Source organism: Notamacropus eugenii, chromosome 2, assembly GCF_028372415.1.
Source record: "Notamacropus eugenii isolate mMacEug1 chromosome 2, mMacEug1.pri_v2, whole genome shotgun sequence".
In the NCBI taxonomy this organism is placed as follows: Eukaryota; Metazoa; Chordata; class Mammalia; order Diprotodontia; family Macropodidae; genus Notamacropus; species Notamacropus eugenii.
Genome location: NC_092873.1, coordinates 340,014,521 through 340,035,011, shown reverse-complemented (window position 1 = coordinate 340,035,011; position 20,491 = coordinate 340,014,521). Strand labels below are relative to the sequence as shown.

The following is a 20,491-nucleotide window of genomic DNA, read 5'->3' as shown; positions in this document are numbered from 1 at the left end:
TGATCCTTTCCCTAGTATCCCAAGGTCTCTGTCTCCCTACTCCCACCACTAGGGGGAGGCATCCTAAGGTCTTTTACTCCACAGGGCCTTGTATTATGAAGTCAGTGCAATAATATAGGGAGACCCCCCACCACTGCAGAACTACAGTGAGATCAGACAGAAAGGCATCCATCTTTGGAACTCTGCCTCATGGGAATGTCTTTGCTCTGCTAAGCAGAAGTTGGCCAATGCTGAATAAGGCGGGTTGACCAACACCTAAGAATCTTGACTTCTTCTCAACTCTTCCTCTTGTGCCTTATTTTCTCCTCATGCTTTCCCCTTAGATACCAAACAGAGCCTTCCATTAACCCTCTAGTAACCCTCAACTTGAAAACAGGGGTTCCCATGCTATCCATCTCCTGGCAGAGGAATAATAGACTCAAGGTTCAGAATGGGACGTATTTTGAGGCATGGCCGAAGTGGGAAAATGTTCTATTTGGTTATGCATATTTGTTACAGGGCTTTATTTTTCTTTTTTTCCCCAAAAAGTGAGGTAGGGAGAGGTAGGAGGAAGAGAAAATACATTTTTGTAAAATTGAAAAAATAGATTAAAAAATAAGAAAGTGAAGTTCCCATGCATTTTTGTCCACCTACCTAATCCCATATTTCCATTCTGTCTCTCCACTCAGCTGTCCCATCCTAGGACACATTCCCTGCACCCCCGCCCTCTGTTGAGAACTTCAGACCACAGGATACCTGTCTCTGGTAACCCAGTACCCAGTATCTGGCACCGGAGTAAGGTTGCACCATCCCACGCCAAAGTCAGGCTTCCTCTGAACCAGACCACAGGTCAGTGTCTCCTTTGGGAAAAGGAACAGAGTGAAGGGTCAGCAGCAGGGTTCTTGTCAAGGCAGCTTTAATGATGAGCCTTTGTCAGCCCATCAAGAGAGTGCTCTCAGGTGCCCTTAACAGGTTGAGGTCACCAGCTCTGATAAAGCACTTTGCTGTGGAGATCCTGAAAATCCTGACTGTTGTCTCTTGGGTGGGCCTCTGCAGAGATCAGTAACACTGGCTGGGGGGGAGAGACTTGGCTGAACTATTTATAGACATCCTCACTGCAGATGCTGGGGAACCATTGCCCCACGCCATGCCAGTTGCTTCCAGACAAGCTACCTATGGTCCATATCAGCCCAAGGGCAAGGATGGACGTTTCCGACCCAAATGAAGACCTCTGAAGCCTGGAATCAACCTGCCCCTAAGAACAAAGAGGAGAGAGATGGGAAGACACAAAGACCCAGGATGGAAGGGAGCACAGTGAGAGGTGACTTGGGCAGAAGAGCAGGAGATGTCCAGATACCTGGCTCCCCCTATGCCTTGGTGCACTTTGTGTCCTGGAGTTACTGGAAGGAGGAAGGTAATTTCCCTTCTGCTTCAGTGACATCAGTGCAGGCAGGTGTGGGGGAGCGGAGGACTTCCTGGGGAAAGGAAATGATCCCAAAAAGGGATCCCCAGAATAACCTGGGGGAAATCTAACCCCTTGTGGGCTCCCTCTATGACACTGCACAGAACTGTGTTGCCAAAGCTCTTCACCTACCACCAGGCTTCAATGTGATCATCAAGGCCTATTGGTCTGAGCCCCTACAGAAGGGTGGTGCAAAGACAATGGGGTCCTGGTGCCAAATATAGAACAGGGGTGTTAGAGCTGTCAGATTTGGGGAAAGAGGAACCCAAGAGACAGCCTTCTACTGATATTAGAGTCCAGGCTGTGTATTGGAGGAGGGGGTTGAGGGTGATGGTTTGGTTTTATCACATCACAGTGGCTTTCTCCCTGCTTTTTTAACAATAAAAATACTATTTGGAGTTGGATGTTCTTGTTTGAGACCAGAAGTGTAAGATTTGGGGCAACTATGTGGTACAATGGATACAGCACTAACCCTGGAGTCAGGAGGACATGAGTTCAAATTCAGCCCCAGATACTCACTAAGTGTGTGACCCTGGGCAAGTCACTTAACCCTGATTGCCTCCCCCCACCAAAATAAAAAAGGGTAGGAGCTATTATTCTGTCAGGGCAGAGAAGAGTGTGAGCTGATAAATGAAAAAATGTGAGTCCCCATCTCCGTGACCATTTCTGCCAAACTCCTTTGTGTGGCGACCATAGAGACCCTGGAGGACAATTCGTTCCCAAGATCATAGACCTTGAGGACTGGAAGGGCATTCTAACCTAATTCTCCTCATTTTGCAAATGGGGAAATGAAGACCCAGGGAAATGAAGTGATTGATTCAGGTAAGTAGCAGAGTCAGGATTGGAACCCAGGTCTGCCCACTCTACATTTCTTTCTACTTTACCACACTGCTTCACTTGCCTGAGAAGGATAAAGTGTACCAAAGCCCTAAGAAGGTCTGTTTGCCCTCCTCCTGGCATCTCCTCACCTGCCTCACATACCTGGCCTGTCTTCCTCTATGCTCTGCTCTCCCTCCTATCAGACATAACCAGGAGCCAAGAACAGCAGTTCAGCCCACTGGAGCCCCTGAACCTACATGGGGGTTGGGTATGCCACAAACATCAGGACTAGAGCCTTGAAGCCTGACCCGGGACACTATTCCCACCCAAACACCACTGTACTATTCTCTCCTGGAGAGGCAGCATGGGTAGAGCGAATAGAGGGTTAGACCAGGACATAGACTTGGGTTCAAATCTTGCCTCCAGCATTTACTAGGTCTGTGACCATTGTACCATGTCACTTAATCTCTCTGAAATTCTGTTTCCTCATCTATAAAATGGGTGTAATAAAATTTTCCAGAGTTGTTGTGAGGATCAAATGAGATTATATATTTGGTAAAGCCCTTTGCAAACCTTAAAGTATTATATGATAGTAATCACAGTAGCTAACGTTTAAGTTGTGCTTACTATGTGCCAGATACTGTGCTAAGCACTTTACAACCATGATTTCATTTGATCCTTACAACAACCCTTGGATGTAGGTGCTATCATTATCCCCATTTTAATAGATGAGGAAATTAGGACAAAAGGGGTTAAATGACTTGCTCAAGGTCACACCACTGGTGTGTCTGAGGTCAGATTTAAACCCGAGTCTTCCTGACTCCAGCACTAGAGTGGTTGTAGGTGGTGGTGGTGATGATGATGGTGGTGGTAATGATGACCCTGTTCTGTCCCCCTACACACACCTAGCAGCCATGGAGCATGTTGGACAGTAAGGCAGAGCCTCCCTCTACACCCAGACCAAAAGAATAGATCCAGTTCTCTTGGCTGTATGTCTAGCCACCATTCCAAGAAGTTCAGCTGGTTATGTCCACCATCATTCATGATTACATCATCCTGGGGAGTCCTTCACCTTTTCCTTCCCTCAATCCCTCTCTCCCTCCTTCTGCTAACTGTGGGTCCGAATGAGGTTGTGGTATATGGGTTTGATGAAAAGATGCAGGTGAAGGGCATTCTCCACCAGGTACTCAGGATTGTGCCATTCCTGCTCAGTGTGGGCCAAGAAGTCCCCAGACTTGTCACTGCTCTGATGGAAGCTCTAAGCATGGTGGATGAGAAGCTGCCCCTGCTGTTGAGCCCCCACCAGTACTGTCTTCTGAAAGCTCAGGCCAGCAGCATTCCCACCACCAGGCAAGGCCACCCATCCTCAGAGTGTGCAGCAGGCAGGGCAGCCCCAGCAGTATCAGCATAGACAGGCTGAAGACTTATGGGCAGCCAGTGTGGGGAGAAGAGGACATTCTGTGTCACCCACCTGCCTGCATCATGCCCACTAGGTCCCAACTGCATCTGGAAACTTGTGCTTCCGTCATCCCTAGTGGGGTTGCTGATGACCCACAGGGCCCCCCCAAGGTGAAGAGAGGTAGTTGGGAGGCAACAAGGCACTGCCATTGACATTAAAGAATTTGGCATAGTACAGGGGAGAGGCTGAATGAAACTGGTAGACCTGCAGGAGGAGATCCCCCACAGCCTCTCCATTTCGGGATAGGGCTGGTGACAGAGCCTGCAGCTGGAACAGCTGGACAGGAGGGATCATGGGGTAGGGAATGGCCCTCAGGGTCTATTCAGCCACAGGTGTGGGAGGGCAGGCCTGGTCCAGCCACACATCCAGGGCCTGGAAGAGCTCTAATTCATCCTGGAGCACCAGGTCAGAATGGTCCAGCAGTTGGGCCAAGAGCTCTGGGGTCACTTCTGCCCACTCAGAGCTCCCCACCACTGCTGACAGGTTCCAAGCCAGGAACTAGAGGCAGCTCTCCCTGAGGTCTTCATTGCCTGTCCGTGCTGCATAGTGGTACCAACCCACAGCTGAGCCAGGACCCTCCATCTGTCCTGCAAGGTGTGACTTCATGTACTGAGCTATGCCCTGCTGTAAGGAAGCCACACCATATTTGTTGGCCAGTCTGTGCAGGGGGATGGCCTGAGACATCAGGAGGGACAGCTCCCCATAGTACAGATGCCTAGAAGTGGAGGAAAAAAGAGATGATGGGGGCTATACTATGGAGCCTACCCTCACTCAGACAGCTTCACTGTCTGCTTTCCTATGCCCCAGCAAGGGAAGGACAAGATCGAGGCCAAGTGTGGTGGAGAACTCTCCAGGGATTTAGGTACCAGTTCAGAGTAGACCATCTCCCTTCATTAGCATTACAGACTTAGAGCTGGGGCCTTAGAGATCACCTAGTCCACCCCCTCATTTTATGTTGAGGGTCAGAGAGATCAAGGAACTTGTCAAAGGTCAGATCTGAACCCTGTTCTTCAAATCTAGAGCTTTCCTTTCCAGCATGCCACATCTTCTTCTGATTAATGTCTCCCCACCACCACCACCCTGTCTCATCCTCCCTCACCAATCTTCCTTACTGTCTCTTTCACTGTCCTGCAAACTTGTCCCACCTTTTCCACTGTCTCATCTCTGTCAGTGCCTTTCTCTGGATGACCACTTTTTTGCCTCTGTAAAATGAGGGGGTTGGACTAAAGGATCTCTAATATACCTTCTAGCTCCAACATTCTATTGGTCAAGAATTCTTGTCTATCTCATATCAGTGTCTTGTTCTTTTGCTGTTCTCCTTGTTTTCCTCCTGTTTGTTTCTCTTGTTGCTTCATTAATCTTTGTGCCTTACAGTTTTCCTCTCTTTACCTTTCATTGCCTTCCAAGGACTCTCTCTGTCTGTCTCTGTATCTGTCTGTGTCTTTCTCTGTCTCTCTCTGTGTGTGTCTTTTTTCTCTTCTGTCTCTGTCTCTTTTCTCTCTCTTCTATGTCTCTACTGTCACTTCTCTGTCTCTGTCTCTCTGTGTATCTCTTTCTGTCTCTGTCTGTCTCTCTGTCTCTTTTTCTGACTTTTTCTCTTTTCTCTCTGTCTCTGTGTGTGTCTCCTGTCTTTCTCTCTGTCTGTCTCTTTTCTTTCTTTGTGCACTCTTTGTCTCTTTCTCTCCTTTTCTCTCTTATCTCTGTCTCACGCTCCCTCCTCTCTCAATCTATCTACCTGTCATCTATTTATGTCAATCTGTCCCTACTTTATCTATATATTTATCTATCAATCTATTTCTATTCATCCACCTCTCTGTCTACATCTGTCTCTATCTCTATTTCAGCAGGTAGGTGGTGCAGTAGATCGAGTGCTGCTCCTGGAGTCAGGAAGACCTGAGTTCAAATCTGGTCTTGGATATTTATTAGCTATATGACCCTGGAAAAGTTGATTTACCTTTGTATGCCTCAGTTTTCTCAACTGTGAAATAGAGATAATAATAGTACATTTCTCACAGGGCTTTTGTAAGGAACAAATGAGATGGTATTTGCAAAGCACTTAGCCCAATGCCTGGCACATAGCAGATGCTTAATAAATGCATATTTTCTTCCATTTATATTCATCTATCTACCTCTATCCAGCTATCTCGTTCTATTATCTCTGTATCTATCTTTAGTTGGAGGGTGATTATATGCTCATTATTAACAATACAAATGCTCAAGAAATACAAATGAATAAATATAAAATATGGAATTCATCTTTAATGAAAATGTTTAAAGTAGAAATATTTATATTTGGGTTGGAAAAAGTCAACTTTTTTTCACACAAGAAGAATACCAATTCATCAGTCCCATGTCTCCTTTCCAAATCATATTTCTGTGTGTATAAACTTTTATGACCTCTATTCCTTTTACAATTCTTTTTTATTATTATTACTTTTAATCATTTTATTACTTTTTATTTACTTTTTTGGGGGGTTGTCAATGTGTATGTCACTCTTATTCTGCTGACCTGGGCTTGCATCACCATATATGAATCTTTCTATACACCCTCATATTCTTCCTGTCTGTTACCTTTATGGAACAATAGCATTGTATTAGCATACTGTCATTTAATCAGCCATTTCCTAATCACTGGATGTAGAAGTTGGTTTTTCACGTTTTTTTGTATTTTTTTTTTATTATAAGCAGACGCTCTTTCTTTCTCTCTCTTGCTCTCTTTTCTCTCTCTCTCTCTTTTTCTCTTCTCTTTCTCTGTCTCTCCCTCCCTCCCTCTTCCTTTCTCTGTCTCCCTTTCTCTCTCTTTCTCTCTCACAAGGTATTCAAGATTGCCACCCTTCTGTCTTTTGTTGCCTCTGTCTCTCTTGCTGTCTCTTTCAACAGATGTTTCCTGCCAATCCCCCAATGGGATATAAGGTGCAGGTCAGTCTATGCAGAGATGGGAAGGTAGAAGAAGAACTTGGATTGTCTGTCTTATGGACAGAGAACAAGTGGTCTACAACCCATGAAAGACCCAAAAGGAGAAAGTAGATTTGCGTTGTGCTAGGTAGTAGGAATACAACACTAACTGGGAATGTATGTGCATATTCATTGGGGGTGGAAAGGCCTGTCACTAAACCATAGGTTTACATGAATAAAGTGGTATGACTTAGATAGTTAGACCTGTGCCACATGGGAACTGGGGAAGCAAATGGGCTTTTGGAGAAAAGTACCATGGCACTGTGATGTTGTGGGGTGCAGACCCCCACAAGAAGCACCCCCGCAAAGTCAAGGTCCTGGAGCAAAGCTCTAATACCCCCATGCCAATTATACCTCTGGATAAGAATACCTTTGATCCTTTCAGTCACTTAACAATAGACAATAAAGTGAAAGGAGACTGTCACATTTGCAAACAGGACTGGTCCACATCTGTCTAGGCTGAATAGATGCCATTTTGTCCTCCTGTTGGGACATGATCACTTGGGGAACCCCCTGAGCATCTATGAATCACCAGGGAGAAGATTTATGGAACTTAGAAAGGGAATAGGATATATCCTTCATGGCAAAACTTCATTCCTCCGCCCTCAGTCTCTGACCCCAAAGACCCGAACTGAAGAACCTTAATGAACCTAACTCCTCAAAGACCCCAGCAGAAAGACCCTGATGAATTTGATTCCCTAAAGTCACCAACAGAAAGAGCCTGATGAGCTTGACTCCCCAAAGCCCCAACTGAAGGAACCTGTATCCCAAACACCCCAACTAAAGGATCCTGATTAACTTGACTCTACCTGATAAATTTGTCAAAGACCATGGCACAGTCCCTGGGCTCCTGAAATGTCACCTCACTTTGGTTGTACAGCAGTCCCTGGAATTCATCACTCTGCAGGCCCAGGGGCAGCCAGTGAGTGTGGAAGATGTGAACTTCATCTGTACCTTCTGTTTGCACCCACAACACTGTGTCACTCTCATTGCCCACCTGTTGTAACTCCCGCAAGCGCTGGAGCATCATCAAGGAGTGATTAATAGAGGCATCTGCTGCTTCACTTTCACCATGTGCTTTCTGGGCTGAGGAGGGAAGAACACACACCGAAGGGAAACACTGGAGCAGGCCTGGAGGTCTTGTAAGGTCCACATGAGGAGGGCAATGACGGCCCCCCCATAGCAGCCACTCACCCATGAAGTCAAAAAAGCATTTTTTCCATCAATGAGCATTTATTAAGTGCTTAGCATGTTCCAGGAATCATGCAAAGCACTGCTGATACCAAAAAAACCCAAAAAACTCTCTGCCCTCAAGGAGCACATTCTAATGGAGAAGACAATTTTTAAATAATAAGATAGATACAAAATTGATTGGAATTTTAAATTAAAATTCTCTTCTCAGAGGGAAGGCTACAGTAGCTAAGGGGCTGGGAAAGGCCTCCTGAAGAAGGTGACGTTTGAGAAATTTATTTATTTTCTTTCTGAACTTAACAAATGCCAAATCCCTCATATGGAAATGTTTTGCATGGCTACACATGTATAATGTATATCAAAATACTTGCATTCTCAAGGAGAGGGAAAGTGAGAAAGGGACATAAGTTGAAACTCAAAATTTTTAAAAACATGTTAAAATTGTTTTTACCTATTGTTAGAAAAAATATTTAATAATTAATAAACAAAAAATAAATGCAAAATCCAGCAAATCTTTCTATATATGTGCTAGAAGAGAAAAAAGAGATTATACAGGAAACTACAAATCTCTACCATGTACAGCTTGCTTTTCCTTTCAAGTATACTAAATTTAACTTGTAGCTTTCAAAGCCGTCCTGCTTGTCTGTTTCTTTCTGAAATTCCTTCTGTTTGCTTCCATGCATTTTTAAAAAATGCCTCAATGATGTTCTTTTTCCTTTTTTTTTTTTGCTGACTATTCCTTGCCCTCTCCCACATTTAACATTTTAACACTGCCCCCCCCAACCACTGGAAAAATGAAAAAAGAAAAATAAACTGAGACTTCAAATGAAGAGGCAGATATGATGTAGGAAAGCATTCCAGCCATAAGAGAAAGTGCAAAAAAAAAAAAATGCAAAGTGAAATGAAATCTCATGAAAATCTCAGGAAATGAAGTCTCACCTACAAGGAAAAAACAAATGGGCCAGTGTAGCTGAACCTTGGACTTGGTGGAAGGGAGTAAAACCTAAGAAGACTGGCAAGGTAGAGATGAGCCAGGCTATAAAGAACTTTCAGTAACAAGCAGAGGACTTTGTAGTTGATCTTGGAGGTAACAGGAAGCCACTGAAGTTTATGGAGTAAGGGGGAGAGGAGTGACATGATTAGACTTACAGTTTTTTTTTTTTGTAATTGTTAAAAATTTGTCTTTTATTTTTAATATTCTTTTCTTTTTAAATTTTGTGTTTCAAATTCTCCTCAGACCTATGCTTTAAGAAACTCACTATGTGGTTCAATGGAGGACTAAGTAGGGTGAGGTTGACAGCTGCAGATCCTTTTAAGTGCATCTGGGAATATGAGAAGAATTTGCATGGGAAGCTCCCAATGTGAGAACTCTCCCATGAGTAATATTCTCATTCTTCTATGATTAATCAACTTCACTGGCTGCCTGTAGCTCTTCACACGCAACACTCCATCTTCTTATGTCCTTGGAATGGCTTGTTCCCCATGCCTGGGATGCTCTGTCCCTTCACCTTTACTTCTTGGTTTCCTTGGCCTTCCTCAAGACTCAACTGAAGTCCCATCTTCTGCAAGAAGTCTTGTTTCATTCCCTCCACAATTAGTGCCTCTGCCTCTCAGATCCGCCTTCATCTATGCCATATATAGGCAGCTAGATGTCTCAGATTGGACCCATAGTCAAGAAGATCTGAGTTCAAATCCATTCTCAGACACTCACTAGCTTTATGACCCTGGGCAAGTCAATTAACTTCTGGTTGTGTTAATCCACTGGCGAAGAAAAGGTCAAACTACTCCAACATCTTTAAGAGGAAAACCTCAGGGACAGTATGGTCCACTAGGTCATGAAGAGTTGAACATGACTTAACAACTGAACAAAGGCAGTAACTTCATATATATATATATATATATATATATATATATATATATATATATACACATGAAATGGGGGGTAGAGGGGAGCTTTTCTCCCATTAGAATGTGCCCTCTAAGGGAAAAGAGCCTACAAGTGCATAAGTATTTATAGCAACCCTTTCCATGGTGGAGAAATATTGGAAATTAAAAGGATGCCCATCAATTGGGGATTGACAGAACAAGTTTTATATAAATGTCATGGAATACTATTGTGCTATAAGAAATGATGAACAGGCAGACTTCAGAAAAACATGGAAAGATATGTATGAACTGATGCAAAGTGAAATGAGCAGAACCACAAAAACATTGTATACAATATCAGTAACATTGTGTGATGATCTACTACGAATGACTCAGCCTTTTTCAGAAACACATTTATCCAAGACAAGTACAAAGGACTCATAATGGAAAATAGTATCCACATCCAGATGTGCATGGGCTAATGGACTCTGAATGCAGATCAAAGCATACTTTTTCACTTACTTTATTCTTTTTCATGTTTTTTTCTTTTGATCTGTTTCTTCTTTCACAACTGTAACTAATATGGAAATATGTTTTATGTGGTTACATGTTCATAACCTACATCAAATTGTCTGTCATTTTAGGAAGAGGGGAGGAAGAGAGAAATTTGGGAACTCAAAATCTTATAAAAATGAAAGTTAAAAATTGTCTCTATATGAAATTTGGGGAAAAATTTTTAAAAGAATAAAAAGCTGGAAGCAATCTAAATAAATGACCATTTGAAGGGCTAAATAAATTTGTGCTAACATTTTTAAGAAAGAAAAGAAAAGAATGTATAATCCTGGAAAGCAGGGACTGTTTTTGCCTTTCTGTCTCCAGTAAGTAAGTAAGCGCTATATAAATGTCAGCTATTATTATTATTATTATTATTGATAAGCCTCAGGGAGCTACTACGAGGTATGTGTAGATCAAGTATCCAAGATCACACAGCAAATAAAACAGGAGATTCAATATGTGAATCCATGTCTTACTAAATTTCCTAAATCAAATGTTGGCTCATGGGCATGGGTCTTCAGACATCTCTAGGGACATGATGGTGCACCGACAGAGGGCAGGCTAGGCTGCTTGGACAGAAGGGTCTGCCTGGGCAAGTGTCCTGGGATTGGTTTCTAAGCACAAAGGACTCTCTCCATGAGGCAGGATATAGCACCAGGATGTTGGCATGGTATCAGAGGAGCAGTGTAACAAGAAGGGGGAAGTGGTAGTGGAAGGGAAGGTAAATGAGACTCTATTAAGCTCCTACTATGTGCTAGTAGGTGTCCTAAATGTTTTACAAATATCTCATCTGAGGCAGATATTTATTTTTATTATTCCTATCTTATAACTGAGAAAACTGACATAGACAGAGACCAAGTGACTTGTCCAAAGTCACACAACTAGTTAGGGTCTCAGGCTGGATTTGAACTCATCTCTTCCTGCCTTCAGGCCCAGCACTCTATCCACTGCACCACCCAGAAATCAGAATATTGGACACAAGCCCTGCGTTCAGGGTCCAGGTCTGCAACAAGGAACTGAATGATTTTGTGAAAAAGGCACTGAACTCCTCTGAGGTGCTTCTTTCCTCAAAAACACAAAACAAAACCTGTCAATACATTCTCTGAGCTGTCCTTCCCTGGTAAATAACACCTATTCATCTCACTAGCCTACTGGAAGCCTCAAATGGGATATGAAAGCATCTGCAACCACAAAGGGGTACAATGCCATTCACTACCTCTGGGACCATTAGCAAATCACTTCACCTTTTCTTTCTCAGTTTCCTCATTTGTAAAATGTGGGAATTTTACCAGATGACTTCAGATGTCCTTCCAGCTCTAAATCTATGATCCTATAAAGGAGGTTTCATCGACCCGATTTCAAATCTATTCTCAGACACTTACTACCTATTAGACCCTGAGCAAATAACTTCTCTCAGACTCCATTTTCCCATCTGAAAATGGGGATAATAATAACATCTACCTCCCAAGGTTGTTGTGAATATTCAGAGGTAACATATGCTAAGTGCTTTGCAAACCTTAAAAAATAATGCTATATAAATGTTAGCCACTATCATTATTTTTATTGTAATGACTCCAAGTCTAGTGAGGGAGGGTAGCACAGGGAGAGGGAATGAGAAAGTAAAGACACGGGAAGGAGATGAAAGCAAAAACAAGTCAATTCAGACAGAGCTCCCAGGATGCCCCAAGTCGACTTTTAGGGGGACAGGGAGAGCAGAAGGAAAGCAAAGCTTCAGTCTGTTTTCCCCTGTCCCGATGCCAATGGCTTCTTTTCTGTCCCTAAGCTGACTAAGTAAAGGAGGGGAAGGGGAAGGTTTCTCTCCTCTCTTGGTAAGGATATGGAGGGGGGAGGGATGAATGAAAAGATCTTTAAAGTCCCTTCCAACTTTAACACTCTATGGGTCTGAGAGGGGGACAGTTGATCACTGAGAACCTCCCTATCCAGGACAACTCAGAATCAGCTTCACTCCACCAACGATCCTTCCATAGTTCTGGGATGAGAGAGTAGAGAGACAATATAGCCAGCCCCTCCCAAGGAACCCCTCCCCAACCAAGTCCCCTTTCAACAGTTCTCATTGCCCTTGGAAATGTCAGGCTGAATTCCACACCTTTTTCAGGCTCCATCACCTTTCCCTCACCAGATGCTAATCTCTCCCACCTCCTAACCTCCCACCCCAAAAGGAAAAGGACTTCTTGTCTCCTGGTTCTGTGCCCAGTCCTTACCTGCATGCACAACTAGGCCCAGTAAGGTCATGGTGGCCCAGAAGTTGCCCCAGGGCCCAAGTTTGGAGTGATGAGTCCCAGGCATCTTTGATTTCTCACTCCCAATCCCAAGAGGAGGTCATTCCCCCACTGCTCTGATTCTTTATATAGGATGCTGGCCTTTGGAGGGGAGCAAGTTCCCCTCCTTCCTCCCCGCCTCCCTTCCCTAACCTATCTTTGCGATACATTGGTGGAAACTGGGCTCAACTGTTGCCCAGATAACCACTTCAGCTTCAGTATGACAGCCTGGGACTACTGTCCTCACCAGCTAGGCCCGGGGGAGGGGGGGTGGGACGTGGACCCTCTGCAATCTTTAGGCTTTCCCACCTGCTCCCAGAATCTGCTTTTCCCTTCTTGCCTTCCCAGGGATGATGCAAGCCCCCTGGAAAGCAAGCAAACCAGAAAAGGTGGGAGTTTCTCAGGCCTCTGCCAGTCCCTAGTCAAATATGCCTCCTCTACTCCCATGACCCAGCCTGGTGCCCCAGCATGGAGAAAACTCGACAGCTCTTTGGCAGACATGCTCAAGAGAGCTATGGTGAGCTGGTTGCAGAGAAGGGCAGGAGAGAGAAGAGGAAGGAGGCTGGGTGGGTTTGCCTGTTTGTGGGTCCCAGACTGTTCCAACTCCAGTGCCTGCTTCTCCAGGATAGGCCTCCCTCAGGAGGCACAGACTTTCAGGGAAGTCCTCATCAGGGCAGGGTGAACACATACCACTGTGGCCAGTCCACTGAGCAGACTATCCAGTAGTTCCTTCCTTCTTTTGGAAACACATAAACATGGCTAAGAGTTCCTAAAGGACTCTAGGCACTTAACCTGTTAACTCTTGAACTAAGCTCCACTACCCTCTACCCATACAAAGCAACCCTGGAAGGTTGAAGTTAATGTAAGTAACCTTTCCCTCTGATGCTGGTTGATCTTTTTTGCATGTAATACTGCATCCTCCTTAATTCCTCTTCCCTAAGCAGGCTCAGTGCGCTGGGCTAAGACTCTAACAAGGCTTCTCATTACTTTAAACTACAAACTGCCATCTGGCACATTTCTTTTCCCAGCAGCTGCAAAAGTCCCATTCCTCAGATGGGCAAACTGAGGCAGAGCTGGACAGGGTCACACTGCTGGGAGAACTTGGATGACCAATAATTGGAAAAAGTCTGAAATGTGTGCAATGTGCAATACTTGTGGACCTCTCCCCTCTGTAAAGGGGTGAGGTGACAAATGGAGTGGAGTGGGTCCAGTTGCTTTTCAAGGCAAAGGTTTTGGGATAGGAAGAGGGAGGACTGGGGGACTGAGACCCTTGAGTTCTGGGGACTGGACCCTGACCTCAGCTCAGCAGGGAATCTTTTCTAGCCCAAATGCCTAGATGCCCACAAGGCACAGTTCCTCTCCGTTAGCTCCCCCTTGGCACCCGAAGGCACCTGTTCCACCCAGCTTTCCTCCTTGGGCAAGGTCCATGGAAAGGGCATGCATGGGTCAGTAGTTCTGCTCTCTCCCACCCAGAAGCCCAATGATCAGATCAGTGCATGACTCTCTCATTCTGCCAGACCTGCCCCCTTCCCTGGGGCCCAGACTGAGTGGTATTGAATCTGGCTTCTACTCTGACAGTGCTGGCATCAAACCACCCAGTCACTGGAAAGCCCTGTGACTTTCATGCCTGGTTCCCCTCATCTTGTTTGATCCCTGCCCCCAATCTGGCAGGCAGCCAGTATGTCCTAGAGCCTGACTCTCCCCAGCCCAGGGACTCAAGGGACCCAACTCGCTCCCTTGCCACCAGCTCTGAGGCAGCTACAGCAATATTATCCATCAATAATGTAGTTGGTAAAAAAAAAATGATTGACCAAAGTCAGAGAAATATGGGAAGACGTTATGGCACAATGCAGAGTGAAGTCAGCAGAACCGGAAAAGCAATTGTAAGCAGGAGGTCAAAGCTCCCTCGGGAGAAGGGTGAGCAGAGGTAACTCTGGAGAGACACATTCAGGCTTCCTTTGAACCACATCTGGACAGGGCCATGTGGGCATTGGCATCCTCCCTGTGGAAAACGTGCACGTGCTTGGCAGCATGCCCACACATTACATAATATATGGGATGACCACAACAATGAAAATGAAACAAACACTAAAATGAAGCTGAATGCTGCGTTATTATAATGAGGTAGGAGGATACGGGTGTATACAGAATGTCATCTACTTAGTCAGACATATGTATATGTCTACCTCATTTTCATTTTGATTAAGCAGTCAGTCAAAAGGCACCTACTATGTGCTAAGCATTGTATGCAATGGTCCCTGACCTTGCAGAACCCTCTTTCTAATATAGGAGACAATGTACAAAAAAATTATATGTACAAGAGGTAAGGTACACAATAATGTATATGTATGGAAGATGATCTCAGAAGGAAGGCATGACTGCCACGTGTGTGTGTAGGGGGGAACCAGGAAAAGTCTCCTGGTAAAGGTGGGATTTTCACTGACTGGAGGTGAGAATGAGGAAGGAGAGCATTCCAGGCATGGGACACAGCCAGCAGAAAGAGCTCAATTGTCATGGGTATGGTGTTATTTCAGTTATTATAAATAACTGAGTTATTTCAGTCCCATCCAACTCTTCATGACCCATTTGGGATTTTCTTAGCGAAGATACTGGAGTGGTTTGTCATTTTCTTCTCCAGCTCATTTTACAAATCAGAAAACTGAGCCAAACAGAGCCAAATGACTTGCCCAGGGTCAAACAGGCACTAAGCCTCTGAGGTCAGATTCAAACCCAGGAAAATGAGGCTTCCTGACTCCTAGCCAAGAGCTCTGTGCAGTATGGTATCACCTAGCTGTTCTTGTGTATAGAGTAGGCTGTTAAGGGGTGAGGCCATACTAGTGGTTAATCATTTTTGGAGACCATAGACTGAATACTGAAAACAGTTTTTGTGAAGTATCCCCATAGGCTTAGGGTTCTTGATGAATTAGAGTCATAATTAGCCATAAAGTCAATAGAAATTAAATTTAAATTAATTTATCATATTAAATTTAAATTAATTTAATTTAAGTCACAATTAAAGTCATTAAGAAACTCTAGCTAGATCCTAAACAGGGTTACTCCACTGTGAGAAAACAGAAAAAGATTGGCTTGCAAAGGTCTAGGCTGGCCCCACCTGGGGTTCTCTTTTCATTTCAATTCTCCTCCTTACTTTATTTTACAAACAGGCTGGTCAAAGCTGTTGAGGTCCAGGTCCATTTTGTATCTTTTTTAAAGTGTTTTTTTAATTTATTTCACTAAATATTTCCCAATTACATCAAAAAAATTTTAAACATTTAAAAATTTTTTTAAAAAGATTGAGTTCCAAATTCTCTCCCTCCCACCCCTCCTTGAGAAGGCAAGCAATGCATCACTTACAAATGTGAAATCACGCAAAACAAGCAAACTGCCTGAACAACAATAAAGAAGGGAGCAGGGAGGTCAGCAGCTGGAGTAGAGGCTGGAGAAAGTTCCAGCCACGGGAGGCAGGGAGAGAAAATGCCCAGATCCGAGACATGAGAGTGTCTTGTTCATGAATTAGTCAGGATCAAAGAGTATGTGTGGGAGCAGCCAGGTGGCTCAATGGATAGAGCTCTGACCCTGGAGTCAGGAGGACCTGAGTTCAAATGTGCCCTCAGATACTTACTAGCCAGGTGACCCTGGGCAAGTCACTTAATTCTGTTTGCCTCCAAAAAAAAAAAAAAAGATTACATGTTGCAGACTAAGGTATAAGAAGACTGGAAATGTAGGAGGGAGCTGGTTATGAAGGGCTTTGAATGTGAAACAGAGGCAAGAGGGAGACAACTGGGAGTTTATTGAGTAGGGGAGTGATATGATCAGATGTGCATTTTAGGAAAATCAATTTAGTGACTAAATGAATTGGAGAAAGGGGGAGACTTTAGGCAGGCAGATCCACCAGTTAGCTACTGTAGACATGAGGGAGATGAGAGCCTACCATGGTGTGACAGTGTCAGAATGTCAGAGGAGAGAAGGGGACATGTTCTAAAAATGTTACAAAGGTGAACTCAATAAGCTTTGACAACAGTTTGGAAAGAGAGATGAGAGATAGTGAGAAGTCTAGGATGACTCCAGCTAGATGACTGGACTCCAGTCCAGGATGACTCTAGCCTGAGGGGACTCAGAACATGGTGTCGCCCTCTATAGCAAAAAGGAAGATAGGAGGGGAGGGAAGAGGTTTAGGAGGAAAGCTAATGAGTTCAGTTTTGAACCTAAGGAGCTCAAGATGTCGACTGGACATCCAGTTCAAGACATCTGAAAGGCAATTGGAGATGTGAAATTAGAGACCAGTAGAGTCTCTGACATCCCTAGATCCAACCCCCACATATACCATAGCATTGATGGCCTTGAGAAGAAATAAGCATCCTTTTTTATCCTTTGGAAGTAAAGGTGAATTCTTTCCCTCTACTAGCCCAGGAACTCTCACATAGACTTGCTACTGTCACAGAAGTCAAAAAGTAGATCATAAAGATAATCAAGTGCTAATATATAATCCCTTTACCAAATGTAAATATCTTTTTCTTATGAAATTAAAAGGAGATACCTCATTGGACAAGGAAAAAGAATATGTAGTCGCTTTTGTGTGGTTTTAAATAGCTAAATCCTGAATAAGCTCAAATTTGGCAGCTCATGTGAGTCCAAGATAAGAGTCAAAAAAGGGGAGAGACCCAACTCCAGAGAGCGAATGTTCGATTTACTGTAACAGGAGTCCAGGGTTCCTCTGGTGCCATTGTGGCCTGAAGGCAGCCCGGAAACTCAGAGTGATTGACCCTCATGTACACCTGACCCTATGTGAGGTAGTAATCCTCAAAATACTGAGTAATTGAGGCAGGGTATTCCAGTGGAAAGTGCACCAGGCCATTGTCCCGTGAGGACACCTGGGTTCTCATCAGGGCTTAACCACTAATTAATTATGTAACCAGGACAAGTCACTTTCCTACTCTGGGCCTCATCTTTCTCATTAGTGAAATGAGAGGTTTAGGCTAGATGGTGTCTAAGATCCTTCCCAGATCTAGAAACAAACCATATGTTCTCTCTTTTATCTTTTCTGTGATTCCCTGGACTCATCAAGCTGAGCTAAAAACGGGCATTTTATATTAATTAGAGTAATGATAGCTAGTATAGGTGATGCAGTGGCCTTGAAATCTGAAAGACTCATCTTTCTGAGATCAAATTTAGCCTCAGATACTTACTAGCTGTGTGACTATAGGCAAGTCACTTACCTTGTTTGCCTCAGTTTCCTCATCTGTTAAATGAACTGGAAAAGGAAATAGCAAACACTCCAGTATCTTTGTCAAGAAAACCCCAAAAGGGGTCACAAACACTTGGACACGACTGACACAAAACACTTTACGTATGCTAAGTCATCTGATCCTCACTATAACCCTGGGAGGTAAATGATATTATTTCCATTTTACAGATGACAAAACCAGGATGCAGAGAGACAAGAGATTTCCCAGGGCCACATAGCTAGTAAGTGTCCGATGATATGCAACCCCTTCACCAAAGAAAGGAAAGAGACACATTTTCTGAAGGTTTTGAACTAGGGTCTTATTGATTCCAAGTCTTGCACACTATCCACTGTGTCATCTAGCCTCGAACTCCCTAAATGTTCTTTTTGAACTAGCAAGACCAAATTACTTTCTAAAAAAATCTGATTTTTATCAATACCTTTTTGTGTTTATATCACTTTTATCCAGGGATGCCAGCTCAAAGCCTCATAGAAAAGTAGGTTGTTAAATTCCCAATGAGAGCATTTACTCCTTAGAAATCAGCAAATGCTACAAATCAGGGCTCAATTTATTGTTTTATTGATTTCAGATTTAAGGGCATGATGGAGTAAATCTAATAATGTAGATTGGATTGAACAGTGAGACCGCTGGTTGTGAAGCATTTCCCAAAACACTCTGACTTTGTCTCCCTTCTCTCACCCCTTATACTTACCCAGCAAGTCATCCTATGTAACACAGAACAAAAAAGAAAGAGAAAAACACCTATTCAGGAAAACCACCCAACGCCACAACCACGTCTGACAGGGCATGCTGTACTCCGCACCAGCAATCTTCCACCTGCACAGAAGGGCACATGATATATTTTCTTCCCTCTGCTCATAATGACACATTTCAGTCTATTTTCTGTTCTTTCCATTTACATTATTATAGTCACTGTGTGCAGTGTTCCTGGTTCTGCTTAACTTCACTCTGCATCATGTCATCTAAGTCTCCCCATACTTCTCTGAATTCTTCATGTTCATAATTTCCTTATGGGAGCATACTATCCCCTTTTATTCATGGGCTACTATTTGTTTAACCATTCACAAATGAATTCTTCATATTCGTGATTTCTTAAGGCACAGTAATGGTTAACAAGGAGTTATTGCTATGGGGCCAGGCACTGCGATCAGCTTAGTAATGGGATGTTTGTTTAACTGTTCCCCATGGAAGGACAGTAATTCCTTTTATTGACACAGGTAGTCTCCTGTTTCCAGTTTCCCAGATGTCTGCATTCCTTCTCTAACTCTGCAAAGGGGAAGGAAGCAGGTAGCTATTCCTAATCCAGCCAGCAGGTGGGACCTTCCTCCCACGAACACCACAAAGTTAAAGACTAAAAATGTTGTGGCTGCCCCTTGGGATCTCATACCACCTCTATCCAGGGAGTAGGATTTTACGGATGGTGATTTCATTTGAAAAGGGTCTTCTGCCCCACTTTCCCCAACCTATTCATAGTATCATAGCTTTGGAGCTGGAAGAGACCTTAGAGATGACATACTTCAATACAACCCCTGCCCACCCTCACTTCCCCCACCCCCCCTCCAGTTTGCCACTGATATAAGAAAGAATCAAGTCAAGTAGCTTAGGCAGCTAGGTGGTGCAGTGGATAAACCACTGGACTTGGAATCAGGAAGACTCATCTTCCTGAGTTCAAATCTGGTCTCAGATACCACTTATAAACGACCCTAGGACAAGGTATTTCACTGAAAGAAATGACAAACCATTCCTGTATCTCTGCCAAGAAAACCCCAAACAGAGGTCACAAAGAGATTGAAACAAGTGAACAAAAACAACTATTATGTATAATGTCATATTTAATATTATTATTGGGGTAACTGAGGGGTACAGTGGATAGAGTGCTTGGCCTGGAGTCAGAAAGACTCCTCTTCCAGAGTTCAAATCTGACCTCAGAAACTTACTAGCTGTGTGACCCTGAGCAAGTCCTTTAACTCTGTTTGCCTCAGTTTCCTCATCTGTCAAATGAACTGGAGAAGGAAATGTCAAACCACCCCAGTATCTCTGCTAAGAAAACCCCAAACAGGATCACACAGAGTCTCAAATAATTGAAAATGACTGAACCCTAACATACTTGCTCCAAACTTCCCTGTATTTGTTGAAGATAGCACCATCCCTCCAGTCACTCAGGTCCAATTTTTCCTTCTTTCTATCCCCTCAATCCAACCAATTTCCATCTTATCGTTTCTATCACCATCACATTTCCTTCACATCTGTCTCCTCTTTTCCAGCCATGCTGCCAACATGTAATGTCCTAGTTCAGGTCCTCATCACCTCTCACTTTTATTATTGAAAAATTTTCCTAATTTGACTATTATTGGTCTTTTTTTTTCAGTCATGTCTCTTTGTGATCATATTTGGGGTTTTCTTAGAAAAGATACTGGAGTGGTCTGCCATTTCCTTCTCCAGCTCATTTGACAGATGAGGAAACTGAGGCAAAGAGGGTTAAGTGACTTGTCCAGGGTCACAGAGTTACTAACTATCTAAGGTTAGATTTTAATTCAGGAAGGTGAGTCTTCCTGACTCCAGGCCTAGCACCCTATGCACTATGATGCCAACTAACTGCCCTTTTGACTTTCATAGGACCCCAGATATAGAGCTGCGACTTTTGGAACCATTGAATCTAATCCTTTCATTCTGCAGATGA

At 43.7% G+C, this 20,491-nt stretch overlaps 2 protein-coding genes across 6 annotated transcripts in view; one reads left to right on the top strand and one right to left on the bottom strand.

The window, feature by feature from the left end:
• Positions 1-1,845, top strand: part of KIF19 (kinesin family member 19) — a 48,078-nt gene extending 46,233 nt beyond the window's left edge. For all 5 annotated transcript variants that reach the window (XM_072645584.1, XM_072645586.1, XM_072645583.1 and 2 more), the window contains exons 19-20: positions 669-828; positions 1,101-1,845. In XM_072645584.1, the coding sequence (XP_072501685.1) occupies positions 669-828; positions 1,101-1,204 (264 nt within the window). In that variant the 3' untranslated portion in view covers positions 1,205-1,845. The remainder of the gene's footprint in view (positions 1-668; positions 829-1,100) is intronic.
• A 1,523-nt stretch (positions 1,846-3,368) lies between these two features.
• Positions 3,369-20,491, bottom strand: part of BTBD17 (BTB domain containing 17) — a 36,967-nt gene continuing 19,844 nt past the window's right edge. Inside the window, 4 exon segments of the mRNA XM_072638131.1 lie at positions 3,369-3,604; positions 3,607-3,823; positions 3,825-4,466; positions 7,537-7,760. Coding sequence (XP_072494232.1) covers positions 3,369-3,604; positions 3,607-3,823; positions 3,825-4,466; positions 7,537-7,760 — 1,319 coding nt within the window.